The sequence below is a fragment of the Hypanus sabinus genome, chromosome 25, assembly GCF_030144855.1.
Source record: "Hypanus sabinus isolate sHypSab1 chromosome 25, sHypSab1.hap1, whole genome shotgun sequence".
NCBI lineage: Eukaryota > Metazoa > Chordata > Chondrichthyes > Myliobatiformes > Dasyatidae > Hypanus > Hypanus sabinus.
In genome coordinates this window covers 34,831,803-34,854,757 of record NC_082730.1, presented here as the reverse complement: position 1 = coordinate 34,854,757, position 22,955 = coordinate 34,831,803, and the positions used below count along the sequence as shown (strand labels likewise).

The 22,955-nt window shown below is 42.4% G+C and overlaps 1 protein-coding gene across 2 annotated transcripts in view; it reads right to left on the bottom strand.

The window, feature by feature from the left end:
• The window catches only part of LOC132381166 (high mobility group protein HMG-I/HMG-Y-like), a 74,217-nt gene extending 60,732 nt beyond the window's left edge, over window positions 1–13,485 (bottom strand). The window contains exons 1-3 of one of the 2 annotated variants that reach the window (XM_059950454.1): window positions 13,058–13,485; window positions 12,772–12,902; window positions 10,878–10,964 (exon numbers count right to left, since the gene is read on the bottom strand). In XM_059950454.1, the coding sequence (XP_059806437.1) occupies window positions 10,878–10,964; window positions 12,772–12,902; window positions 13,058–13,145 (306 nt within the window). In that variant the 5' untranslated portion in view covers window positions 13,146–13,485. The remainder of the gene's footprint in view (window positions 1–10,877; window positions 10,965–12,771; window positions 12,903–13,057) is intronic. The other variant, XM_059950453.1, reaches the window with a different exon arrangement.
• Window positions 13,486–22,955: the final 9,470 nt, after the last annotated feature.

Here is a 22,955-nt window from a genome sequence, read left to right as displayed (position 1 = left end):
ATTATCTGGTCCTCCATAAATTTTACAAAATCATTATCTGACAGTAAGGTCGAAATAAAACGCCGATGCTTATTTATTTGAGGAAGGCCAGGAAGCATTATAGACAGGACAACCGGAGCATGGTCTGATATCACTATGCTCTGATAAACACAGGAACAGACTGATGGAATCAGCTGATTATCAATTAGAAAGTAGTCAATTCTGGAAAAGGTGTGATGGACGTGTCAGAAGAAAGAATATTCTCTCTATTTGGGTGGAGAAAGCACCATACATCAGAGATGCCATAGTTGGAGAGGAAGGACTGAATTAATGAGGCAGATTTGCTTAGTACTCTGGGAATAGGAGATGATCGATCCAACACTAGACCTAACCAACAACTGAAGTCTCCAACTAGTATTGAGAAAGTACAAACTCAGATCAGGCAGCGGTGCCAAGATTTCAGATATCCGTTCTGAGGCAAAAGTGTAAAACAAAGAGAAACAGGGCAGATCCTGTATAACAAGGACTTCTAAGGGTTCTTAAAACAAAACTGGCATTGGAGTACCCTCTCCCCCACCACCCCAACCCACAAGACAGCTGCCAGAGCACCTACAGCAAGCTCTTAAGAACAATAATCATCCAACAGTACAACTTCCCGTCACTCGTAGCATCATCTTCAACTCCTTTATGGTTATTTAAAGGCAAAAGTAAGCATTCAACACTCTTAAACTAACATTGTGCTTTGTGGGAGATAAAACAATTTCCACAAGTGTAGGCGAGGAATGACTGGGCGCGGTCTCTGTCCTGGGGCTGGTTTAGCTACTAATGAACGGTGGGCTCTATCATATCTCCAGCGGAGATGGGAGCGTCTCCTTCCTGAAGATCTCACAAAGCAGACTGGAAAAAAATTCAGTAGGACGCCCGCCTTCAACAGATTCCGGCAGGCCCAGGATGTGTAGGTTCTGCCATCTGGCTGGCCCTCCCGGTCGGTGACATTAGCCATTAGCTTGGTATTGTTTTCATGTAAGCTGGAGTAGATGCTTTCCAACTCACTGATGCGCTGGCTCAGGTTGTCCGTAGCAAGCTCGAGAGAGGGTAGACGTCGTCCTCCACTTTGCACTGAATTTGGTTAAGTTTCATTTCCAGCAGGCTGAAAGAAGATTTAAATTTGGCCGCTAACGCCTCATGGTGTTGGTCTAGTAGCGTGGAGATAGCCTCCACTGTCAAGCCAGCCACCGAATTGTCTTTTTTCCCCGATTTAGTACTCTTTGAGGTCATTGTGAAGTGAACACAGTCGCAGGCAGGGGGAAGAGCAAAAGGTCCAAAAGTTTGATGTGAGGTAAGGGGGAAAGAGGAGAGTGTAGATAAAAAGTAGGACTGAGCACCTGTTCTCTGCGACTACTCCATGTGGCTGCCAACCATTAAGTCCTCTTCAGCATTTTTTGTCTTTTTTTAAACTAGCTCAACACTTAACCCAGCATGGATAGAAAGTGTGCAAGGAGTCAGCTGGATCTGAACCCATGACCACTCATATCATAATGCAGTGCGAATGCCACTACACCAACAGCCGGCTAGTTATACAGCATGCCAGCATTTTAATAAATTGTGGCAGGCAAAACAGCATGGTGATTCACTTGCACGAACCATTTCTATGCCTTTGCCAGATAATTAAGAAAGCACCAGGTTTCTTCACTTGAAAACTAATGAAGTATTTTATTTATATAGCAGCTGTAATTTGTTTGCTATGCCCTGATGCTAACAAAAGTTTTATGAAGTTAAGCTTGTTTTAGCACTTAAGAAATAAGTTATACTGAAACAAATGTGTGAAATACACTCACAAACAGGAGAAAATCTGCAGATACTAGAGATCCAAGTAACACACATAAAATGCTGGAGTAACTCAGCAAGCCAGGCAGCATCTATGGAAAAGAGTACAGTTGATGTTTCAGGCCGAAACCCTTTATCTGCCCAAAACATCAACCGTAATCTTTTCCACAGATACTGCCTGGACTGCTGAGTTCCTCCTGCATTTTGTGTCTGTTCTGTGAAATACACATTAGATACATCAAGAGACAGAAGCTTAAAAATTATTGTGTACATTTTGTGAAAAAGCATTTATCTTGAATAGCTCTTCAATAGACCCTTTGGCGAGGTCACTGCACTAAAACCACCTGTATCTACGTTTCCCTACATAGAAGGCAAAGAACCAAAATTTTCTTTACAATATTCAACTGAATATCTAAAGTTGTGAAAAATGAATTCAATTGCAAGCTGAAATAATAATATTTCAGCATTAGTACCTCAAAATATCCTACAACCAATAAGTATACAATTATAATGGGTCGATACAAACATTTTAATACTCAACAAATGTGTCTTTACACGTATTCTATTTACTACTATTTACATCCTTTCCTGCATTGTCACCCAACACTAATGTGATTGTAACTAGAGTCTTGTTTACTTTTTTAAAAAATATACCAGTCATATTACAGCAAATGATATTGGATTTTAAATACAGCAGCTCTATTTGTGTTGCAAAGTACTAACTATCTGCGTGACACAATGAACCCTCTATTTTCAGCACAACAATAGCAACCAATGTGCTTTTTGATCACAGCATTTATCATTTTACAGCTATTGAAATATTATCATTTTAAAAAGATCTTATTTGCAACACATCAGCCAATTTGCACACAGCAATCTCCCACAGAGAGACGTGACAATAAGACATCATGAATAAGTGGTATTCCTTTGTAGAAGTTTTTTTTCCTCTCTGCAACAGTTGTGAGACCCTCTCCCTCTGTGGTGTCCACCATAATCTTTAGCTATCCCTCCTCCCACTGGCTCCATCTTCCAATCAACCCCTGCTATCCTTGATCTACCTATTGCTTACCAGCTCCAGCCTCACCTCTTTCCCTCATTTCTCATTACATTGAATTGCTCTCCTTTCCATTCTCAGGTCCTGAGCCAAAAGCATCAGCTACTCCCTCACTTCCATCTGCACTGCCTGACTGGTTGAATTCTTCCAGCAGTGCTTTTTTTGATTCAGTAACAGTTGATCACCTAACCAAGACCTATAAATAACTCCTCACTGTTCTTTGAAATAGTATATTTAGGTCCACATGAGAGAGTAGACAGGGCTTCAGTTTAACATCATGCAGAGGTAGCACCCAAAGAAAAAGTGTTATACTGCCTCTCAGTCATGTAGCCTAGCAAGAGAGGCAACAGTGCTATAAACCCAAGCTGACACGTGTTATTTTAAAATTCAGAACACAGGTTCACAGTTCCATTCCAAAAATGTTAGTTTATAAATTAGGCTGACATTTTAGCCCAGGGGAGTAATATTGTCTTGACATTTTTTGGATGCACTTTAAATCTGCTCTGAAGTATGAAAGATAAAAAGACACTAATCAGAGTGAGTACTGACCGTTGTTGGTTACGCCACATTACACTACACAACTGACAGCCACATTCCCTATAGTATAAATTACAATTCCAAGGATTATTTTAAAATCTTTGGGATCTCTGGAGACATTAAATATAAGTTCTTACTACATCAATCAGAGCAATTAAGTCATGAACTATTCTTACCAGTACAATGAAGATAATAACTTTACATACAGGACATCTATTTCTTTAAAACAGTGTCCAATGTCTTTTGGCTCCTTAAGGTTGTCATAGTTGGGGTAGGTAGTGGGATAAACTCTCCTACCTATTAAATACTCCTAATGGTGTGCCTCTCAAATATCCTCTGAGAAGCAATCCCAGCTCCTGGCCTTCACGTACGGCTTAGCTACAAAGCCCAGTGGAACCATTTCCACTGACAGGAGAAGGGGCAAAGGCCCCTTAAGGCAAGCTGCATTGGGCAGATGGGGCCCATCAGCAATGGTTGACAGCTCATCTAGTACAAGGAAAACTCTGATCTCAAACCTCTGCTGCCTTGCAGCTAAACCCACTCACGGGGAAGGCTTCGGGAGTAAGCCCTGAGGAAAACTCTGGAGCAAAGGCAGACCCATGTTTACCTCAATGCTGCTCAGTGGCAGCTCCAGAGATGCCACTGGTACCAAGCCGTATCAATCTCTTTCATTCCTTTGGATTCATCAGCTATGTGGGGAGGGGGAGCCCGTTACATGGGCAACAGCTGCTCTCCATATTGCACTACCCTGGCTTGCCAATCACGTAGACAGCTTGGACACAATATCCATGGTCGATCCTGACCAATGGAGAGCCTCTTCTGTTCTAAAACAAAATATAGACTATGGACTTAGGAAATTGATCATTCACCAATTACATGCAAACTTTACTTTTTTCCCCTTAATTGATATAGTTAAAAGCATTATCCAAGTATCCTGCATCTCAGTACCTACTAATGCACTGCAGAATCAGAGAGATTTACAGCACAAAAAATATCATTCAGCCATTGTTCATGCTAGCGAAAAGATGGATTTTAGATTAACCCCTTTTCTCAGCTCTTGGTCCATTACAGATACGGTGCTTCAGGAAGTTATCCATTTTATAATGCCTGCCACATGATCCAGTCCATCATGTTCAATGCAGTATGCAAGATATCATTGCAACCACTCTAGAACTGCCAGGACTTACATCCATTTACACATAACAATTTAAAAACATGAGGAAATCACAGTAAAGGTTGGTATTAAGGTTTCACTAAAGCAGAAGTGTGAAAAACAGATGTTCCTAGATAAGAAAAAATTTTTGCAAAGGTGGCCCTGTAGCAGTGTGCTACACGCAGCGCTAAAATTACAACATGGAGTCGGTAACTGCAGTCAAAGGAAAAAACTTTATTCGAAATCCTCAGCCTCACTTTTAAGCCTCCCTCAACCTGCACCCCGTGGCGCAGAGGCTCCAAAGCTCTGTACTTGCAAACCCCCGTAGGCTATCTAATTGTGAGCCGGTTCGGATGTGCCAGGAAATGGGTCGCCACATAACACCCCCCCGCCCCCCCCAGAACCGGCGATACACCCCCCAATGTCCACAGTCTGGGCAGAACCTGCTTGGGAGGTCGGCCTCTGTGCCGAGGTGCCGGAAACTCGGCCGGTTGTGCCAGGTCCACATGGACCGGTTTGAGGCGGTCCACAGTGAAAACCTCCTCTTTCCCCCCAACGTCCAGCACGAACGTGGACCCGTTGTTCCGGAGCACCATAAACGGCCCCTCGTATGGCCGCTGCAGCGGTGGCCGATGCAGGCCCCTTCATACAAACACAAACTTACAGTTCTGCAGGTCTTTGGGTACGCAGGTCGGGTTCCGCCCGTGCTGTGAAGTGGGTATGGGGGCCAGGTTACCGAGCTTCTCGCGTAGTCTGCCCAGGACTGCTGCAGGATCTTCCTCTTGCCCCCATGGGGCTGGTAGGAACTCCCCGGGGACGACCAGGGGCGCGCCGTATACCAACTCGGCCGACGAGGCGTGCAGGTCGTCCTTGGGCGCTGTGCGGATGCCGAGTAGGACCCAGGGAAAATCGTCCGCCCAGTTGGCTCCTCGCAGGCGGGCCATGAGGGCCGACTTCAGGTGACGGTGGAAACACTCCACTAGCCCGTTCGACTGTGGGTGGTAAGCAGTTGTGTGGTGCAGCTGAGTCCCCAAAAGGCTGGCCATAGCTGACCACAGGCTGGAGGTGAACTGGGCGCCTCTGTCGGAGGTAATGTGGGCCGGTACACCAAAGCGAGATATCCAGGTGGTGATCAGGGCTCGGGCGCAAGGTTCGGAGGTGGTGTCGGTGAGCGGGACCGCCTCTGGCCATCTTGTGAACTGGTCCACGATAGTCAGGAGGTGCCGCACTCCGCGCAACACTGGCAGGGAGCCCACGATATCCACATGAATGTGGTCAAAACGCCGGTGGGCGGGATGGAACTGCTGCGATGGGGCTTTGGTGTGCCGCTGCACCCTGGCCATCTGGCAGTGCATGCACGTTTTGGCCCATTCACTGACCTATTTGCGGAGTCCGTGCCAAACGAACCTGCTGGAAACCATCCGGACAGTTGTCCGGATGGAGGGATGCGCCAAGTTATGAATGGAGTCGAAAACACGGCGCCGCCAGGCTGTCGGGACGACGGGACGGGGCTGGCCGGTGGCGACGTCACAGAGTAGGGTCCTCTCACCCGGGCCTACAGGGAGGTCCTGGAGCTGCAAACCGGAGACTGCGGTTCTGTAACTCGGAATCTCCTCATCCGCCTGCTGCGCCTCTGCCAGTGCCTCAAAGTCTACCCCTTGGGAAAGGGCATGAACGGTAGGGTGAGAGAGCGCATCCGCCACGACATTGTCCTTACCCGAGACGTGCCGGACATCTGTCGTGTATTCAGAGATGTAGGACAGGTGGCGTTGCTGGCGGGACGACCAGGGGTCGGACGCTTTTGTAAACACAAAGGTAAGCGGTTTGTGGTCCGTGAACGCAGTGAAGTGCCGACCTTCTAGGAAGTACCTGAAATGCCGGATTCCCAGGTAGAGCGCCAACAGTTCCCGGTCGAAAGCACTGTACTTGAGCTCGGGTGGCCGCAGGTGTTTGCTGAAAAACGCCAGGGGTTGCGAGCGACCTGCGATGAGTTGCTCCAGCACCCCACCGACTGCCGTGTTAGATGCGTCCTGTGAGGGCGGTAGGGGCATCCATTCTGGGATGTACTAGCATTGCGGCGTTCGCCAAAGCTTCCTTCGTTTGAACGAAAGCGGCGGCGGACTCCTCGTCCCAGGTAATGTCCTTGCTCGGACCCGACATCAGGGCGAACAGGGGGCGCATGATCCAGGCAGCTGAAGGGAGGAAGCGGTGGTAGAAATTGACCATACCTACGAATTCCCGAAGGCCTTTGATCGTGGTGGGTTGGGGGAAGTGGCGGACCGCATCTACCTTAGCGGGCAGAGGGCTTGCCCCGTCTTTAGTAATCCTGTGGCCCAGGAAGTCAATGGTATTGAGTCCAAACTGGCATTTGGCGGGGTTGATTGTAAGACCGTACTCACTCAGTCGGGCGCAGAGTTGACGGAGGAGGGACAGATGCTCCTGACGACTGCTGCTGGCTATGAGGATGTCGTCCAAATAGATGAACGCGAAGTCCAGGTCCCGTCCCACCGCGTCCATTAACCGCTGGAACGTCTGTGCAGCATTCTTCAGGCCGAACGGCATGCGGAGGAACTCGAAAAAGCCAAACGGGGTGATGAGAGCCGTTTTGGGGACGTCCTCAGGATGCATCGGGATTTGATGGTACCCTCGGACGAGGTCTACCTTGGAGAAGATCCTTGCGCCGTGCAGGTTTGCTGCAAAGTCCTGAATGTGCGGCACAGGGTAGCGGTCCGGTGTGGTAGCCTCGTTCAGCCTGCAGTAGTCGCCGCACGGTCTCCAGCCTCCTGTCGCTTTGGGCACCATGTGCAGGGGGGAGGCCCATGGGCTGTCGGACTGCCGGATGATCCCCAATTCCTCCATCCTCTGGAACTCCTCCTTCGCCAGTCGGAGCTTATCCGGGGGAAGCCGCCGAGCGCAGGCGTGGAGGGGTGGTCCCTGGGTCGGGATGTGGTGCTGTACGCCGTGTCGGGGCATGGCTGCCGTGAACCGCGGTGCTAGAACCGATGGGAAATCTGCCAAGACCCTAGTGAAGTCGTTGTCAGACAGCATGATGGAGCCGAGGTGAGGGGCTGGCAACTGGGCTGCACCCAGGGAGAACGTCTGAAAGGTCTCAGCGTGTACCAGTCTCTTCCTGGGCAGGTCGACCAGTAGGCTGTGAGCCCGCAAAAAATCCGCACCCAGAAGCGGTTGGGCTACGGCGGCCAGTGTAAAGTCCCACGTGAACTGGCTGGAGCCGAACTGTAGCTGCACCTGACGGGTGCCATAGGTCCTTACTGTGCTGCCGTTCACAGCCCTCAGGGGGGGACCCGGTGCCCTGCTGCAGGTGTCGTAGCTCGTCGGAGGTAAAACGCTGATCTCGGCACCAGTATCGACCAAAAACCGGCGTCCTGACCTTCTATCCCACACATACAAGAGGCTATCCCGATGGCCAGCCGCCATAACCATCAGCGGCGGCTGGCCCTGGCATTTCCCGGGAACTTGCAGGGCGGGCGACAACGGGCGGGCTTCTGCACCCCACCGCTGGTAGTAGAAGCACCAGTGTTCCTTGGGCCGGGGGTTGGCGGGCTCTGCGGCTGGGCCTGCACTGGTTTGCTGCCGGGAGCGTGGCTGGGAGATCTGTGCGATGGACGCCCCGCTCACCTTTTTGGCGTTCCACAGCAAGTCCGCCCGGGCTGCCACCTTCCGGGGGTCACTGAAATCCGCGTCGGACAGCAGCAGGTGTATGTCCTCGGGCAGCTGCTCCAGGAATGCCTGCTCAAACATGAGGCAGGGTGTGTGTCCGTCAGCCAGAGACAACATCTCATTCATTAAAGCCGATGGAGGTCTGTCGTCCAAGCCATCCAGGTGCAGTAAACGGGCAGCCCGCTCATGCCGTGAGAGTCCGAAAGTCCTGAGGAGCAGGGCTTTGAATTCCGTGTACTTGCCGTCTGCCGGGGGCGACTGTACGAACTCCGCGACCTGGGCCGCTGTGTCCTGGTCGAGGGAGCTCACCACGTAGTAGTAGCGGGTGTCTTCTGAGGTGATCTGGCGAACGTGGAATTGGGCTTCGGCTTGCTGGAACCATAGGTTCGGTCACTGTGTCCAGAAACCCGGCAGTTTCAACGAAACCGCATGAACAGAGGCGGCGTCGGTCATTTCTGGTCCAAAAATCATTTGGACCGTCGGGGTCACCAATTGTAGCAGTGTACTACACGCAGCGCTAAAATTACGACACGGAGTCGGTAACTGCAGTCGAAGGAAAAAACTTTATTCGAAATCCTCAGCCTCACTTTTAAGCCTCCCTCAACCTGCCCCCCCATGGCGCAGAGGTTCCAAAGCTCTGTGCTCGCAAACCCCCGTAGGCTATCTAATTGTGAGCCGGTTCGGATGTGCCAGGAAATGGGTCGCCACAGCCCCACCTTTTCCACAGTAGTAACTGTGGCAGACAGTTTTTTAAAAAAGTGAACCATTTGTAATTATAAGAAGCTCATGTGTTTAACCTACAAGAAGTATTTCATAAAAGGTTTATTAAAGGAGATGAGTCAAATTTCACAGCCCTACTTCACTAAAGCAACAAACATGAACACATTTCACTCCAATAGACCCAGCTTTTTCTGTTCTAATCCTGTTTTTCCTTGTATAATTTATGCTTTTCTTATGAATACTGTCTCTAATGCCACATTCAAATTTGCTGATTCAAGATTTTCCTGGGCCCAGCACATAAGTGCAATTATGAAGAAAGCACAGCAATGCTTCTACTCTACTTCTTGATTTGGAATGACATCTAAAACTTTGACAAATTTCTGTCAAAGAAATTGTAGAGGAGAGGACTGGTTGCATCCCAGCCTGGTATGGAAACACCAATGCCCTTGAATGGAAAATCCTACAAGTTGTGGATATGGACAAGAGAAAATCTGCAGATGCTGGAAATCCAAGCAGCATACACAAAATCTGGAGGAACTCAGCACCCTGGCCTGCTGAAGAGTCTTGGCCCACAAAGTTGACTGTACTCTTTTCCATAGATGCTGCCTGGCCTGCTGAGTTAAGGATATGGACCAGTCCATCATGAGTAAAGCCGTCCCCCCCATTGAGTACATCTACAGAAAACGTTGTCACAGGAAAGCAGCATTCATCAACAGGACTCCACTGTTCTATTCCCACTGCTGCCATCGGGAAGAAGATACCAGAGCCTCATGACTCAGACCACCAGGTTCATGAAAAGTTATTAGCCTTCAGCCATCAGGCTCTTGAGCCAAAGGGGATAACTTCATTCGGCTTCACTTGCCCATCAATGAAATGCTCCCACAACCAAAATACTCCTCATCTCATTTTCTCATATTTATCACTTTATTTATTATTATTGTTTTTGTTTATATAAGCAGTTTGTTGTCTTTTGCACACTGGATGAACACCCAAATTGGTGCAGTCTTTCATTGATCCTATAATGGTTATTATTCTATTACCGATTGATTATGCTCACAAGAAAATGAATCTCAGGGTTGTAGATGGTGACATATATGTACTTGGATAATAAATTTACTTCAAGCTATGTACCTATGCTACTGCTGCAAGTAAATTTTTCATTAGATCTGTACTTACATGTATTTGTGCATATAACAAATTCAACTTTTACTTTAGTATTAAGTAACATTGCTTCTGTTCTTAAGGGAACACTATTTCTACATATACTCAATAGAAATTTCTATTTTATCTATCAATGGAGTGTTTCAACAGCCATGCTTGGCAGTGGGACACAATGAAAACCAGGTTGAGGTTGAGGCTAACAAGCAATCTGCTATACCTTCTGCAGTAAGTTCAAATAACTATTCCACATGTCAGTCAAAAATTTTCCAAATAAAAGTCTTCACTAATTAACTATTAACATCAATAAATGCTTTATCATGAAGAAATACATCTTTACTCACTGGGCACAAATACACCACAAAAAAAATACAGAAATTACCAGCATACACACAACTCTGAAAGGTCAAACCACTGCACATTTCACTTCTGTGCAAACTTAAGTCTGAAAATGAGTTTAACCCAAGTTACTCAAAAATATGAGCAATATCAAATGAAGATTTACAAACACGAGAAAGTCTGCAGAAGCTGGAAATCCAAAGCAATGCGCATCAAATGCTGGAGGAACTCAGCAAGTTAGGCAGCATCTATGGAAATGAATAAACAGTCAATGTTTCAGGCTGAAACCCTTCTGCAGCACTGGAAAGGAAGGGGGGTGGGGGACACCAGAATGGAAAGGAAGGGGGAGTGGTCGACTTACAAATACCTTCAATAACAAAGACGAATATTTACTGAGACCCTGGTGTTCTTGCAAATGCATGCACTTACACTGCCAGATTTAGAAGAAGAAACCTTATTTTTACTTCCTCTTGGTCTTCCACGTGAACGCTTTGGAACAGGAGCCCCTGTTGGTTCCTTTAAAAATAAAAAGGTTTTAATCAGAATTACTGGCTCAATCATGGTAAAGTAAAATATTTGCTTCAAGTCGACCCTATTTAAACTCATTTACACCGTTGTTTTCTCCCCAGTACAATGTAACTCCATGTAACTCCAGTTCACGTTACAAAAATTCATCTTTATAGACACCATATACCACTACCAAAAACAAAGAGATATTGAATAGAAATGTACTCTCACAGGTCTTACACACAAAACATACAAAGAACCAAACTAGATCATCCATGACTAAGATCACAGGCTATTAATTCACTGCTTGGGGCCACTTAAGGGAGCTGCTTTGGAAACAGACAAGGCAATCTCTTCGATGATACACAAGAGACTGCAAATGCTGGAATCTGCAGTGACACACAAGATGCTGCAGGAATTCAGTGGGTCAGGTAGCATCTATGAAGGGAAGAAGGATAATTGACACTTGGGGCTGAATCCAATGAAGTCTAGACGAAGGGTCACGATCCAAAATGTCGACTGTCAATTTCCCTCCATGCACACTACGTGGCCTGCTGAGTTCCGCCAGCATTTTGCGTTACTCTTCCGTTGATACTTTATCAAATAACATTTTCTAGCTCATTAAAATAATAACCTTCTCCTTTGTCTCCAATCCAATCAGAACTCCTCATTACAGGGCTTCAAGCATTATTCAAGTAAAACACAGGAAACTGATAAACTTGCAGTGCAGCAGTAAAACGACAAAACTTGCCAGGAAATAATCAGAGGACCAAATTCCTTACAAAATGTTCAAAAACACAGTCTGTAATTTCCACACGAGGGAATGAATGGGAGGCAAAAGTGATTTCATTACCACACAACCCTATACTGAAATAGTACATGTTTGGTGTGTCTGAAATCTTACCTTTTGTCCTTCAGTGAGGAAAATGACTTTTCAATTTAACTTCCATATGACATTAGTATAACATGATCTTAATCAGCAGGCAGAGGGAACAGAAATCACAATTAAAGTATTAAAAGCCTTCCTGCCATGCTAGTTGCAAACCATCCACCAAAGTTCTGTTTGGCTTGCGGCCATGAGCAACACAGTGACGTCACCCAGTGAAAAGTAAACGCAGCCAAACAGTTGGCGATTCCCCGCTGATTGGCAGCCCTCCCAGCCAGCAGCAGCGCGGCGACCTCCGCCGCCCGACCAATTAGCAGAGGGAAGGGGCCGGGACTACCGGTTCACCGTGGTTTAAAGGTCTCGCTATGCGCTGGTGCTGAAAGCAACGTTGTAACAAAGGCAAAACCTCAGCAGAAAGGAGAGTGTGCAACGTGCTGCAAAATAAAAACCACAGCAACTGCTGCTTGCAACCCCGAAAGCGTACCTCGAGGGTCGTGCAAATAAAAACCCAGCAAAGAAAATGTACACCTGCTTGCTCCTTTACAGCCCGAAGGTGCTGTGCAATTCCTAGTTTTGAAATCGATAAATTATTCAAAAAAAATTCTTTCTGCATTCTGTACTTAAAATCGAATTAAAACTACAACCGACTCCAACGTGCGTGTTTTATGGAGACGTGTTAGCATTCGGAAGATGCTATTTGTATATTTAAAGCAGTAAAAACTTGCATTAAAATACTATTTTCTATAGTCGGTCAGATAAAAAGTTATAAGAGAAAATATAGACCTTCAGCTGAAATTGCCTTACGCGTGTCTTGCCATTTGGAAAGAAATTATTCCACATCCAGTTCTATATATATATATGTATATATATATATATATATATATATATATATATATATTTTAAGTATTTTAGAATTTACACATTTCATACTTGGGTTTGCTTTCTGGGTCTGCCGCGTCCTCTCTTTGGTGTTACATCCTTCTCCTGCTTTACTGCTAAAGGTTGGCTGGATTTTGCACCTGTGTCACTCATCGTTATTTTTCTGCAGAAGAGTAAGTCGCCTATTTAAGCGAAAAGGACAGAGGATTAAATTGCTTCAATGCAGCAAAGAGAAATTGAAACTTCCCACAGTAAACATTGCCGTACAATCGATGCAAATAAAAGCTTGCATTGCTGTGCTCAAAAGGCAAATTAAATTTAAAAAATAAACACTCACAGGAAAGCAACGTCCAATGTGCAATAGAAATCTCTTTCCCTCCTTGATCAAAATAAAACAAAAGCTGGTACAGATGCAGAGCCCACATATAAGACACACTAGGCCTGCCTCTAGAGTCAATTCGTACCCTGAATGATGATCACGCTGCTCTAATACGGCGGGTGGAAGGAAACGGAGAATGAAAATGAAAAAAAACACTCTTGGCTCAGATCCAAAGGCGGGCAATACTCTGCACAGTGATGATATTTTTATACACTATATAAAAAGTAATTTAAATAAAATCTAAACAATATCAAAGTACTTTCCACAGCCTGCACTGAGTTACATAGCAGCAAACCAAGTTCTGATTGGATCCCTTCCAGCAGGTTATTAAACAGAATACTCCTAAGGGATGATCTACCCGCTCAAATATGTGCACTCACTGTTATTGTTTGCAAAGGAGGATTTTTTTTGGACAAATTATCAATATGTAAAACATGTTGCAGTGATCCTATTACGCATGCCAACGTGCAGAGGTTTGTGCTTTGCACTATCACATGCCCTCACTTTGTTCCCTCCCCACCAGGCGGCGAGACTTTGATCAGGATAGCGCACACTACCTATCTGCTCCCTGCCTACGGCTTTTCCCGGCTTCCAAAATCAGCAACAACTACGCTGACTTCACTAGCTCTTAGGCAGATGTAAAAACTACATCCAAGTGTCTGTGGTGACATTTTTTAGCTGACGCTCTCAATTTCATTATTTAATTGTTTACCCCTGAAGCTTGGTGACAAAAGGTCTTTATGTCAGGAGCTTTTAAAAACTATATATATTTATGCTAAAATATTCTGTAGTATAAAAAGATGCAAATCTGGTGACCTTTATACCTTAATTAACTTCCTCTTAATACCTGAATTTCTTTTCACATATATTTTTCACAAGTGGGCAGGAGTAACGTTCTTTCTGAGCTATACTTTCTGGGGCTGACAGTTACTTCCTTCATGATTTAGTCCACAGAATTTCTACACACCCACTGAAGAGGATTAACTAGCCGAACAACACCTTGCTAAGATTGTGACTTCACCTTATCATTGGAACACATTCATAAAGCTTCTATTTTAAATTTCAGGTGATCCCATCTGATGTGCAGATGACGACAAGGAGGGCCATTGATTCCATAAAGTATTTATTAAAGTTATATAAAGTTATATAAAGTAGTTATGTTAACCTTAGGACATAAAATCTTCAAAACAGATGCAGTGAATAAGAGTTAAATTGTCTAGAAATGCTTAAAATGTTGTTACTGAAAAGACTGCTTTGAAAGTCCGATAAATTTAAAGTCGCTGCTTCAAACAATATACTATCTGTTTTCATGTGATAGCTAAATATTTCTGCTAGATTTTTTAAAGTTCAGAAGAGCTGGAATCACTGGCAAGACACATTTATTGCCCTTGGTAACATACTCCTGGATCTTGAAAAATTACAACCATGTGGGTGGAGGTTACCTTCTGGTCGGGGATTCCAGTGATTTCAATTTATTGATAGGTTTCCAGGTCAGATCTTATACCTTGGCACAACTGAATGCCTTGAAAGGCATTTTCACTGGGAATTAGTAAGTCATACCTTTACACAAATTCATAATCACTGTTGTTCTTTATATCACTGCTGCTTCAAGTTTTTATTAATTTCTATTTTAATTCAGATTTTGCAGCATTTTGTTTTTTAATATATATATTTTGTTGATGTTTACTAAAGTATTAGTAATGACTTGAAATTTGAGTTTTTGAATGAAATACCCATTGCTTATAAGATTAGATTTTGACATAAGCTACAGATGGTTTCAGTTGTTCCATTACACAAACAAAATTAAACAGAGCAATGGAATGCAATAGGTAAGTTAGAATGTTGGAGTGGAAATAACAAGATGTATTTCTCCATGCTGCTTAGTAACAACCCATATCTAGAATAACCAGATTTACTATAGAAGTCATCTAGGGGTACCAAATGTTAGTTACACTTGCTCTTGCATGCTGCTGAAAACATTGCAGAGGGAAGCGAGGCATGTGTGTCTAAATGTGTAGGACTCCTAGTGTGCATTGATCCCAATCTATCCAGGAATTCTAATATTAAGACTTAAGCAATAGAGAAAGAAGTAGAAACATGGGTGAACTTGATTTCAAATTATATGGAATTTAAAGGCAGGTTAATTATGTGATAGAACAGAAAAATAGATCAAAACAAAAGGGGGGGAAAAAATCAACCGTTCTAAAATGGCCATTGCCAATAAACAATGGGAGGAATTAAACTTCATACCTTTAACAGTGGCTTAAATATTTGAATATAATTAATATTTAACAGATAGTAAAAAGTGACCTGGACTTGTAGTGACAAGAGTTAGCTTTTTACAGTAAGCTTAAATGATGTGCACCGATCAGATAAGCAATTTGTCCTAATTTGAAGTTTGTAAACAGTAAAACAAGTAGCAAAGTATAATTTTCATGAAGCTGATGGAAGAACCGTGGAACGTGGGCAGCATCTTGTTTATTATTCTTTCACATGAATACTTCTCTGGAAGTTGCAAAGCAAGAGCTTTGTTACATCTAAAAAACCACAAAATAACCTCAAGAACATACTCTCCTAATTAATTGCTATGTCCTACATTGCATATATTTTCAAAAAAATTTGATGCTAGGACCTCCTTAATAAAATAGACTCGGGTTTAAACTGCTCTTAGAAATAAATAGTTAAAGGTTTCAAAGAAGTTTACAGTTGCAGAATGCTGCTGTCCATGGTATTATTCAGTATTAATGCAACCTATTTTAAAGGGATGCTCACGACAAAAAAAAACACATAAAAGTCAGTTCCCAGAGAATACAAACATATTGGCAATGCCCCAGATACAGTTATGAATGATTTTTGTGAAATATTGCTCCAACCAAAAAAAACTCACTTTTTCTCAAATAGAACAGCAGCTCTGCCTTATGCAGCACACTTCATGCAGAAAGTTTTGCAATTTTGTTTAGGATAGACTTCCTAATCCTACTCCACTGTTTGTACAGGAAGTGTGGTCAGATAATTGAGTCATGCCTGTACTGGTAAAGTCCCTGTGGTAAACTGGAAGCATAAGAATTTTAACTTTTGATATGATTAAAATATGTATCCGTTAATGACAATCTAGCAAGTTCAGTAATAAAACTCTTCTCTCAAGTGCCTTCATTTTCAAGTAATGGGAAGAATTTGAAGGGAAACAGCGGAAACATTGAGTCCAATGTTTCAGACGTATAGAGAGAACAGGAAGCTACTTCACAGTACTAAACGCTTATGTAAACAAGTAACTATGAAAAGACTTCTCAACCACAGCAGACAGCTGAACATATGTAAACAATTAAATGTAAAGTGGCCCTCAAGCAGGAATCTTTATCGGTCTTTGTTTTCAGCTCAGAGGAAATCATATGTTTTCCATATTATTTAGATAAGTAGAATCAAAGCTATTGTTTAATACTACCATTTCACTGTGGTGTTCTTTTTGTCCTATTTTAAAGTTATTTTGCAAAACAGAACAGTTAATATTATTATGCATTTGAATATCAGTGATTTAAATTTTTTTTAAAGTAATAGTTCAATAGGAAACAAAACAGACTGTTTAATTTATTAATAGGGGAGGACTTCTAATCGTGTGGATGTGACAAGTGTGTTCATGGTTGCTTATTTTCCACAGTAGGAAATGCACAAAGTACTTTCTTTTCTCCATTCCATTCGCGTCTGTGATTAATCCAGAGAAAATTACATAGAACGTGGAACAGTACAGCCCCTTCAGCTCATGATGTTGTGCCTACAATGTAATCTACATCATGATCAATCTAACCCTTCCTTCTCATATAACCTTCCATTTTCCATTCATCCTTGTGCTTATCTCTTAAATTTTCTTAGTATATCTGCCTCTATCACCAGCCCTGTGTTCCATGCACCTACCACACCCTGTATAAAAAACTGCCTCTAATATCCCCTCCCCCACTAATACTTCCTTCCCAATTCCTTAAAGTTATGCCCTCTTGTATTAGCCACTTCTGCCCTGGAAATGCTCTTCAGCTATCCACTCAATCTCGATCTCTGCCTCACATCATTCCGTACACCTCTATCAAGTCACCTTTCACCCTCCATCTGTCCATAGAGAAAAGCTCTAGCTCACTCAACTTATCCTCATAAAATATGCTTTCTAATCCGGGTGTTATCCTAGTTAATCTCCTCTTCATCCTCTCCAAAGCTTCCACATCCTTCCTATAATGAGATGACCAGAACTTAGCAAAACACTCCGTGAGGTCTAACCATGGTTTTATAGACCTGTAGTAAAAGCTATGATCAGCAACAGGAGAATGAGTAGTATCTCATCTCTGTCAATGGAATTCTTTATCTAGCCAATAAAGAGTTTATAAGAATAACACAAACAACTTAATAAATCTCCTTCAATGCCGATTTCCATAGTTCCCCTCTAGTATTTCACGGCTACACATGTGGAATGTCTTCTTTGATATCTATGGTCCTTCATAAGTGCACATCGTGTGCACACGTTCCCAGGTTTTGTTGGTGCGCATGTAGAATTAATAACTGAGTAGCATATGTACCTGTCCCATTTTGTAATTTCAAAACTTTAAATTAATTTGAAGAAAACCAAGAGAATGCCTCGCTTAAAGTAAAGAACAAACATAACACTCGCATTTCTCAACTCTCTCGTTTTCCTTTGAATTAGTTTAAAGTTTTTGAAGTTACAGAACATAGCATTTATCTCACTGTAATAAGGTCTTTAATGTGGACTTCACATTTAAGCTTATTTCCAATCCTAATAAATTTAAGTTCAATTCCTACTATTCTGGGTGATATAACAAATTGTACAGCAGCCATTAATAATACACAGAGAATGCTGGAGGAACTCAGCAAATCCAGCAGCTTCTCTAGAGGGGAATCTTTAGACTGTTTACACTCCTACCCTTCCTCTTCTCATCACCTCCCTCTGGTACTCTTCCTCCTTCCTTCCTTCCATGTGCACTCCTATTAGATTCCTTCTTCTTCAGCTATTTACCTCTTCCATTTATCCCCTCCCAGCTTCGTACTTCAGGCCCCCCTCACCCGGTCTCACCTATCGCCTGCCAGCCTGTACTACTTCACCTCCCACCATCTTGTCATTCTGCCTTCTGCACCCTTCCTTTCCAGTCCTGATGAAAGGTTTTGGCCTGAAACACTGACTTGTTTCTTCCCTTCCATAGAAGCCGCCTGACTTGCTGAGTTCCTTCAACCTTTTGTGGGTGTTGCTCAAAATTTCCTGCATTCACAGAGCACCTTTTTGGAGCAGATTTTAACAAAAAAAAAGTTTAAGACTGAAATATAACATAAATATCTCATTTATTACTCACTTGCTATAGATGATTGGACTTTTCCAATTAGCTTCCTAAATAAATTAAAGAAAGCATTTTGTTTTGTTCCTGCTGTGTTTCCTTGCATTGGAGTATCTTTCCATAGCTCGATTAAATTGCACTGCGACCTAATGCACTAAATTGGACTGGTGCACGCAATTTCCATAAAAGATGATGGTCAAAGGAAACATTAGAACCTTGTTATCTTTTCCAAAAAAAAGCTAACTTAGCTGAATGAATGAAATAAGAATTTAAACTGTTAACTTGACAAAAACTCAATTAGAAAGCCATGTGCTGATGAGGATGTCCACCATGTTGTCAAGTGAAACTGGCACAACAAGGTCTGTCAATGGTGTTTGACAGCTCCATGATGAAGGATGAACGGCAAGTATTTTCATTCCATTGAGGATACTGTTTGAGGATCTTGAGCCAGCAAAGAATTCATGCATAGTGAGATACTGCTAGAGTTCCTACTGGTTCACTCAATAGATGGAGGCTAGAGCACATTTTGATTCTTAGCTTTTTTGTGGGCTTTAGTAAAGGTCAATGTTGGCTCTCCACGGTGACAATAATGGCCTTTAACCAACTTCTCCAGGTTTGGTAATCATGGGTAGAATTATCATAATTGACAGTAGGAATGTAGAATTTCTTGAGATCTTGATTAACCTTGAATGGTTACAGAATTGTCCATAGGACCCAGCATTTGAAAGACAATCTTGAGGCATGCCATCCTGATGTTCCAGATCAAAAGTCCTGGAGAATCCAGTGTGATGACGTTGTCTACAGGCCAGCCCTCTGAAGAATCTCTTTGTCAGGTGATTTCAGATATTCTTTTGAGTCACCATAAATGGAAGATTTATTTTATATTTAAGTTTAATTCCATATTTGTGTATAAATATATAACATATTTATGTAAATATGTTATAAACAAAAGATGTTTGAGGCACTGACATTCTTGTAACATGTGGCCCACTATTCAGAGCTGTACTAAGGGTGTAAATCTAATAAATAAATGCCTTCATATTTGGAGTTAGAAATCTGTTGCAGTAGGTATATGAAGTAACTTTGGCAAATGTGATATTAGAATCATTATCTGTCAAGGTTAAACAAACTAAGAAGAATTGAGCTGAAGTGGCAGAGGTGATCCACATTGTCCAGAGCTTCATACTTTATGTAAGTCGTGGTGGGATGTACCCCGTGACATAACAACAATATTTTTGATGCCAATCACCATATCAAACTTATGCATCAGAGAGCTTATTCATCATGGGTACTATCCAGAAACTTGACTGCAGTTACTAACCTGGACTACTCTAGCAGTATCTCACTACACATGAATTCTTTGCAGGCTCAAAATCCTAGAACACTCTCTTCAATGAAATTTTGGGAATACCTTCACCATAAAGACTATATCAACAGAAAATGATAAAGCAGGTTGTGTGCACGCTTCTTCCTGAGTTCTGCGCAGAAAAATGTGTTTGGTAAATTTGATTCACTCCATGTGATGTCAAGAACCAGCTGACAGTACTTGCATAGATCAAAGGCTCTCGGAGCAGACAACATACCAGCTATTGCAACAAAAATTGGTCCTCGAAAGCCAGGTATGCTTCTGCCAACCTGTTCCAATGCAGTTTCAATTCTAGCATTTACCCCAAGATGTGAAAATTACCAAGGTAATTAGCAGAATTGGACAAATCCAAACTGGCTAATTATTAGTCTCCATCATCAGTGATTGAAGGTGTCATTATTAAATGGAATTCTTCACCAATTCTTCACCTGATCACCAATGCCCAGTCTGGGTTTCGACTCCAGATCATTATGCAGCTTTGGTCCAAGCACCAGCAAAAGAGTTGAATATATATATTGATTGAGGATGAGCTTTTATCAGATAGGTTATACAAGCTGGATGTATACTGGGATATCGGCTGATTAATTGTCCATATGTAATTATCTTCTGGATGCAACTGAGAATCAATAAATGAGTCCTGTGGTTTAATGGATATCTCAATATACAGAATATTAAGTTTCATCATGGTGACCCATAGATCTCATAGGAGATGTACTAAAATGTAATTCTCATGAAATTCTTCAAAGAGGTTTTATTCTTTGGATAATATGTTAAAATGATTTTTCATATTGCATTCAGCAGAAGTGAATGAAATTCAGACATCAAAGTAATGTTTATCATCCAAAAAGTTCTGAGGTATTTGTTACATGTGCTCAAAGCAAGAATGACAACAGAGTAGTATGATGAAATGTTTTTACTGAGTCGTGTTAGCAATGGTACACACATGGCATCTTACAGTGTGGGAGCTATGAACTGAGCAGCTGAAACAAAAGCATGCACACGCAAAAGCCTGCACCAAAAAGGAGTACATATAGGCTCAATGGATCAATCAGCTGCATATGCACCCAACACATTCTTGCAATCAATCTGATATGGTTCAGTATTTGTGTTATTTCCCACCTTAATGCTTAGGAACCTTATGTACAAATTCAGTGTTAAATTTCCAGCAACACAGGAATAACTACACTTGATTGTGTGTGTGTCAGGGCACGATACAAAAACAAGATTTATTCTTTTAAAATGAACTTTACAACACACCAGATCATCATAAAGAAAACAACTGGTTAAAACAAGAGATTTTCATAATTTAAAGGCACTTATTTGATCTTAACGTCTGAAAATCAATGCATTTAACCATCTGAGGGGAAAAACATATTCACTAGGAACATTTCATACATGAATTGCAAAAGAACAAAGTACAAGTTAATGAAAAGCACGTCAAGAAAAACATGTAAAATCCTGTCCAATTTATAGGCATCAGCCATAAATGATCAAATGCTTATATCAATGTTGATGCAGGTTTTACCTGGATTAAATCACACAACAGGGTATGCTATAAGATGCTTTGCCAGTTTTATTTTACTGCTTTATTTTAAAGTTTAAGATCTTTTTTCAGCAGATCTATAGTCATTTGACAACCGGCAATACTTCCTCAAAATCACTAGTACTTCTGTATTTGAAAAATGCCCAATTATAAATCCTAAGTTTTTCGTCGCTATCTGCAAAGGCAAGGATTTCTGGTTGCATACTGTATACATTCTCTGATAATAAATGTAACCATGTGAAATAAATGTAAAATTTCAAAACAAAACCTACAGCAAAGTAAACGTGCATTACACATGTTTAATCATGACAGCTTTAGTTATTCTCTTAATCACCAGCAGAAAACCGCATTTGAAGGTTTTCTCTATCTTGCATCATGCGAGATTCTTCATTCTATTTTCCATAAGACATACAAGCCGAATTAGGCCATTGAGTCTGGTTTCTTATTCAATCATGGCTGATTTCTTTTCCCTCTCAACTTCTTCTCCCTCTGGTTTTTGATTCTTTTACTAATCAAGCACCTATCACCCTCCATTTTAAATTGAAATGTCCTCCATAGCTATCTGCGGCAAACAATTCCACAGATCCACCAACCTCTGGCGAAAGAAATTCATTCTCATCTCTGTTCATCTCAGCCTTATATCCTGAGTCTGTGCACTCTGGTCCTAGACTCCTCCACTGCTGGAAACATCCTCTCTACATCCAATCTATCTAGGTCTTTCAATACTAGGTAGGTTTCAATGAGATCCCCCTTCATTCTTCTAACTGAATCACAGGCCTAAGATCGTTGTTGTAAACCTCCTCTGGATCTTCTCCAATATCAGCAGATTCTTTCTTAGATATGGGGCTTAAAATGCTAACATTGCATTTGCATTCCTCACTACCAACTCTACCTACAAGTTAACCTTTATAGAATCCTGCACTAGAGCTCCCAAGTCCCTTTACACGTGCAAATCTGACATTTTTCCCTGTTTAGAAAATAGTCCATGCCTTTATTCTTTCAACCAAAGTACATGGCTATACTCTTCCCTGCACTGTATTCTATCTGACAATTCTTTGCTCATTCTCCTAATCTGTCCAAGTCTTTCTGCAGACTCACTGCTTTCTCAAAAACTAGCTACTGTTCCACCTGTCTTTATATGATCTGCAAACTTGGCCAAAAAGCCAACCTACCATTTCCATGTGTGATGTTTAAAGGTGTCATTGATCACTTGCATGTCAGATGCTGATGTGTTTCAACTGACCTTGGGTTCTTCTGTGAGGTTGTGCAATCCATCCAAGGGACATATCTCCTATGAGTGCCTTTCGACTGGTCTCTGACTCTCTCTGGAAACAGCGTCTGTCCTCATCTCCACTGTCAGTGTGCCAGAAGAAAACTGCGTACTCATTTTTTATGTCTCTTTTTTGGGCAAAAAAGCTTTCTCCAAGTCACAAATCCTTCAACCATAGTATTAACTGCCTGCTGAAAATGTACTAGCTCTTCACTTTAAGAAAGTAAGGTGTGTTTTAAGTAGCGTGGTCTCATGTTAATTGGTGCAAGATGTACAAAAAAATGGAACACCTGGTGAGGCAATAGGTACTTAGCACCATGGTAAATATTGGCTGGATTGTGATATTATTA